The sequence below is a fragment of the Eumetopias jubatus genome, unplaced genomic scaffold (assembly GCF_037043125.1).
Source record: "Eumetopias jubatus isolate StellerSeaLion01/CBP00866 unplaced genomic scaffold, mEumJub1_p1.0 scaffold_7, whole genome shotgun sequence".
Classification (NCBI taxonomy): domain Eukaryota; kingdom Metazoa; phylum Chordata; class Mammalia; order Carnivora; family Otariidae; genus Eumetopias; species Eumetopias jubatus.
In genome coordinates, this window is record NW_028274813.1 from 26905419 (window position 1) to 26911418 (window position 6000).

The following is a 6000-nucleotide window of genomic DNA, read 5'->3' on the forward strand; positions in this document are numbered from 1 at the left end:
AAAGAAATAAATAAAATCTTTTAAAAAAACAACAACATAAGATGGAAGGTAGAATCAAGAGGACCTGAGCAATAGAAAGTATAAAAGGGATAAAGGAGAAAAGATAAGATAGAATTCTGAAGGTTCTAGCTTGGATGACTGGAAGGATGGTGGTGCCATTGCCAGAAGAAGGAAGTAGAGGAGGAGGAGTGCACCTGCTGGGGAGTTAGATTATGAGCCTGGCTTTAGGTGCATTGAATGCGCCTTCAAGTGGAGATTTGCTAATGGTTAGGCAGACTTACAGATCTAGTGCTTGGGAAAGAAACCTGGGCTCTATGTACCTCTCTGGGAGTTAACAGTGTATATATTTTGATGAAATCAGAAGCTGGAGAAGGGTCTAGGGGAAGTGAGAGTATCTAGGGAGAATATGAAGAATAAAAAGAGGAGAGCAAAGGGTGGAGTTGCTGGGACACCAGCATTCAGGGTGCATATGTTTTGGCAAAGGTCTGGAAAGCTACTGCTGAAAAGAAGAAACCGGAAAGGATGATTGAAAATAATTGGTCAGAGAGAAAGGAAGAAAATCAGGAAAAAGTAGATCACTAAAGCCAGTGGAAGTTTTAAGCAAGAAGGAAATGGTCAACAATAGCCATAAAGCTTGAAAAGTTGGATTTGGCAATCACGAGAACAGTGGTGCCATGGTGGGATCTGCTCCTGGGAGTGGGGGTGCAGGAGACAGATTGCTATGGGTCCAGGAGGGAGTGGAGGGAGAGGAGATGGAGCTAGGTACTGCTCTTTCAAGATCTTTGGCTGCATTCAGAAGAAGAGAGAGAGGGTGATAGCTAAAGGTTAGGGGTAGTCTGAAGTGTGGGGCAGGACACAGGGTTGAGGAAAGATTTTTGATTGTTTTCAGATGGGAGAGACTTAAGCATGTCTGTAGGCTAAGGGTGAGAAGACATTCGAGAGGAAGAGGCAGTTAATAGTGCCAGCTTTTGGATTACCAAGAGTTTAGCCTTCCAAAATTGCCCTTTGATCAGACAGCCTTTGCTTTGCTTTCTGCAGTGTTCTTTTTCCCAACACAGCCTTGTTCTCCAAGGCTCCTCCTCCAAACTGTCTTAAATCCAAAAGATAGGATCTGTTAGAATCTTTTATTGTAATTCAATCCCTAAGTATTTAACCAGAAAATTATAATAAAAACTTTTCCCAAAGTGACTTCAAAGACTACTGGTAAGGAGTTTACTTCAAATTGAAATACAACTTATGGCTTCAGAAAATCTTGACTATGTTAAGTCACACTGATCAGTAAAGATTTTGTTGATTCTGGAAGAAGCTGGAAGTTTGGGTGTCTTAAAAAAGGAGGTAGCTGCTTGGATCTTGATAGTTGGAAGCTCATGAATATTTTCTATAAAGTTCTGTCCTCTAGCCTGATGAATGAGCCTTTTTAATATTATTTAAACTATCTAGCATTAATTGAACCATTAAAATGTGAAAGAACAGGGGATATGATCTGTCTCCCCCTGACCAGGCTTAAAAAACGGTATTTCACAAGTCCCAGATGAACAAGCACAAGAGAAAATGGCAAAGACGTTAGGTTTGATCACTGTCCACATTGAGCTCTGTTAGTGGGTCAGGTATTATGAGACATCCTTCTGTGTAGATTTGTTTGGAAAAGTACATGGCTTTTGAAAAATACTTGGTATCTATCCCCTAGCTCTTAGTTAACTTGTGCTCCTTTACAAGCATGGTGGACTAGAGTGTGTATGAGGAAAGGGGGAGAATTTTCTGAGTCTGGTTTAAAAAGACGATCTATCATGTTGTACTCTTAGGAAGGTGATTTATACATCACCAGGTCTCGGAGTAAAAAAATCTGGTGTTTTCTTATAAAGAAAGTATTAAATGTGCCTTATCTCAAAACAGTTTTTCATCTCCAGAGGTTAAACAGATTGGTAGCATGAAAAATAGCGTCTGCTTTAAATTTCTTTGAAGTCCTTTTGTAAATATTAACATCTGCAGGGATAACTACTAAAAAGGCTACCCGAGGGACAAGATGCTAGTGAGGAGAAACTTCTGAACAGTATGCCTCAGAAAATAAGCTTTTTGACCTGAAGGGAATTGTTAAAAAAAAAAAAAAAAAAAGTCTGTGGGAACTGAAGTGAGTGTTTATGTTTATGATATATCTAAGTGTCAGACTCCGTGCCCAGTTGTGTTGATGATCGTTATGTATTTATTCCGTTTGTGTGTAATATTACACTCGTTCTGGCTAAGATCATAAATACAAACAGCCTTTTAGTGAGAAGCCTCCCTGATATTTAGACTCAGTTGAATCATCAAGGCTGCTCTCTTACATAACCTCATGAGTTATGAGTGATCTGTGGAGGAGGTTTCAGTAGCTAAATATATTCTCCTATTCAGTAGGAGTTCTATTAAATTGTCTTGGTATTTTCATACTCAGAGTGCCTCACAACAAATAAATTATTTGCACCTAAGTGCTATATTGCTGGAACGCTCTTCTTTAGGAGGTGTTTTTTTAAACTATAAAAGGATATAAAAGGACAATTATAACAGTAGAGTAAAGCCTGTTTTTCTTTCTGCTTTGTAGGAATTTATTCGAGAACAAGTGGAGGTAAGCCCTTTCTCTTATTTTGGGGTTTCGCACAGAGGCACCACACACAAAAGGCTCTATGGTCCCATTTCCTTTTCCCATTAATGAAGAATGTGTTTATGCATTAGCTACTCCAGACCACAGGAGCCATCCAAGGGACTTTGCCACTGACTGTCCAGAAGGTGTTGGCATCCCAGGCTTGCCACGGTAAGACTCAACACACCAGCTAGTGAGTGCTTCCAAATGCTAAGAACTGGCAGGGGTATAACAGTTATGGAAGAAGTGGAAGGCGCATTTACAACTCACTTCTTGGAGGGTACAATTTGGATCAAGAAGCTGGATACACAAAAGTGAACACTAAAAATTGCTTTTACAAAGCAAAATACCAACACATACGTTTGACCATAATTCTGACTGACATATATGAGTGGAGGAGTCACTCATGGAGGAGATGCATTTGAGTCAAGTTTGAATGAGCTGAGGGACATGGATTCATAGGATAGAAGGGAAGTTTACCACAAGAGGTAAAAATAGCCTGTGCACAGACTCAAAGGCAGAAACAAATTAGTTACATGAGGAGCAGCAAAGAATACCAAGGATACCAAGAAATTAGGCTGGTAAGAAAAATCAGAAGCCTACAACAAAAATTTATAATTATCATATAATTATTTGTTTAATGTTTGTCTCTCACCTATTAGACCCATTAGATCATAAGCCCGTGAGGGCAGAGACCATCTGTCTCATTCACTGCCTGGCATAGCTCCTGCTACGAAGTCTATACTTACAAATATTTGTTGCCCGAGAGAATTAATGCATACATAAAGGCAGGTTCTGACCACATGAGAGTCTAGATCAGGAAGATTATTATGGAAATAGAAAAAAGCAAATAAAATGGACATTGTAGGGCACAATCAGAGATCTTGGTGATAGATTGGCTAAAAGATGACCTTGATTTCACAACCTGTAAGAAGTAGGAAAATATTGCCCCTGCCTCTTGAGAAAAACTCTGAAAGCAAACTCCTAACAAGTTAAGGAATGCCTCCTCGAGGGATTAGAAAGACAATGACTCCATAAGGAGAAGCTGAGAGACAGGTAGGTCCTGAAGCCTTAGTTTCATCCATGGTCAGTAAGTGCCAATTTCAAGCAGTGTTAAAGTCACATGAAGAAGCCTAAGAAACCTTTCACTTTTCCCAGATATTTGGCTCTGGCCCAGGGTCAGGATTAGTTTCCCACTATACACACCATAACCTTCTTGTTTCTGTCTTTCTTTTAGGGGCCATTAAGTTTAATGACGGGCTGAGCCCAGAGGAGAGCCGCCGCCTTATTGAGGGCCTGTCCCGGTGCCGGCTGCCGTTCCAGTGTGCTCATGGGAGGCCCTCGATGCTGCCACTGGCCGACACGGAGCACTTGGGGCAGGAAGGACAGGTACAGTGACAGCGACAGGAGGGGAGGAGGCGGGGCTTGTCCCTTCTTTCCTGGCCAGCTCCTGTTTGCCAAATGCAGTCTACCCTAGTCCTCTCCAAAGTACGGCAGTTTTGAAGAGTATGCATTGAAAGTTTATTTATGTAAAATCTCACCATTTCATCTTCTCTCTCAAATTCAGCATGGAGCTTAGGCTGCACTGTCAGATTACACACAGGATGCCTTTGTATTTTATAAGCTTAACACATGGACAGACTGACATACCCCGAACATCTGTTGCCTCCTGGCTGTCGGTTCGATAAGATGTGGAAGTTCTCTGTGGGGCTCCAGACAGTGGGTAGAAACACAGCAAATCCACTGCTAGCAAATACAGTCTCAGCAGCCGTGTGCTTGGCGGTACTTGCTGGAAGCGGTGCCCTTGCTGGGAATGATAGCCATCTCCAAGGATCTCTAGAGTTATGATTTGGGGATCATCAGGCAGGAAACCAAGCTTAGATTTTCACATTATGGTTGGCCTTGATTACTCAGCAGCCCAGGAACAATGATGTGGATAATGCAATAAAGGCCCAGAGTGGTTTAAATTAAAGAACATTTTCTGTTCTTGTTATAATCTTAAATGAAACAGAACATGAGAGCATCATGGGAATGTCCATGTTGCTGCTTTCCAAAATCTTTTCTTTTGCTTGCCTCTCCTTGTAAGGGCTAGAAAGTCTTTCCTTGCATGGAGTTTTCTGGTACTTTTGTTTTCTGATGCATCCAGCAGACTTTACTCCATTAAAAACTTACTGTTTCACGTGATAGTGAAAAAAGTTTTGTCCTTATTCCTGAAGAAATGGGAATGTAGACTTAGAGTTTACAGTCCCCATTTATCCTAAGGAAATCTCTCATCTTTTCTGAAGCCAGAAATTAGAAATCTGAACAGATTGGAATAGCCATAATTAGGAAATTTTTCTATGCTCCTTGGCTTTTCATGCTGCATACGGAAGTTATTCTCTTTCTTCCCACAGATTAAACCCAATCTGGCTAAACTTCGCAAAATGGCCCAGGCCTGGCATCTCTTTGGAAAAGCAGAAAGATGTGACACAAGGCAAAGCCTGGAGTAAATCAGTAAATCGAGATTTACTGATCTGTAAGGAACCAAAGGGATGCTACCTATATGCCTCTGCAGAGAGCATGAGCCACAGGTACCAGCAGAGTCTTGAGTTGGCCTGTGCCCCCAGGCAACGTGACCAGTCACTCTCGAGCAGATGATCCCTTCAAGCTAAAGCTAGTTCGTTCATCTGCAGCCCTGGACACAGGAGGTTGCCCTATAATATCTACTTTTTATAACTTATTTAAAATGAGATAAAATTTAATGATTAATTGGTTCATTTGTGAGTTTTTTATTGGGGGGGTAGAAGTGGTTTGGTTTTGTTTTGCAATTTTTTTCCAGCCTTGTAGTTGGCATTGATGTGATTTGCCTGACGCTGAACTCCCCAGGATCCAGTCTGCCTTCCTGCACAGCCCCTAGCCGTGCTGCATTGGTCCTCTCCTTCCCCCCGGTCTTCTTCACTTCCTGCTCCTGCTGCTGTACATTCTAAATCTCAGACTTAAAGAGTTTCTCTACACCCAATAAAAACGTCCCCTGCAGTCTTTCATCAGGCCTATAGTTAGATTATTTTAGGGATAAAAACTATTGGTAAAGAGAAACAAGCACAAGGATAGAATAGAGAAAATGTGAAGTCCTGTTCTGGTTGTTTGTCTTATTGCCTCTTTAAAATCTCATTCAGAATCTGATACTGTTCATATCCCAATTGGTAAAATGGTGAAAGTACTATGAACCTGTTTTTTGTTTTTTTTTTAAAGACTTTATTTATTTATTTGACAGAGAGAGACACAGCAAGAGAGGGAACACAAGCAGGGGGAGTGGGAGAGGGAGAAGCAGGCTTCCTGCTGAGCAGGGAGCCCGATGCGGGGCTCAATCCCAGGACCCTGGGATCGTGACCTGAGCCGAAGGCAGA

At 41.5% G+C, this 6000-nt stretch overlaps 1 protein-coding gene across 3 annotated transcripts in view; it reads left to right on the forward strand.

Annotated features, from left to right (window-relative positions):
* The window catches only part of MLH3 (mutL homolog 3), a 28345-nt gene extending 22977 nt beyond the window's left edge, over positions 1 to 5368 (forward strand). For all 3 annotated transcript variants that reach the window (XM_028100893.1, XM_028100900.1, XM_028100916.1), the window contains 4 exons: positions 2576 to 2599; positions 2707 to 2785; positions 3852 to 4003; positions 5008 to 5368. In XM_028100893.1, coding sequence (XP_027956694.1) covers positions 2576 to 2599; positions 2707 to 2785; positions 3852 to 4003; positions 5008 to 5103 — 351 coding nt within the window. In that variant the 3' untranslated portion in view covers positions 5104 to 5368. The remainder of the gene's footprint in view (positions 1 to 2575; positions 2600 to 2706; positions 2786 to 3851; positions 4004 to 5007) is intronic.
* The last annotated feature ends 632 nt before the right edge of the window (positions 5369 to 6000 follow it).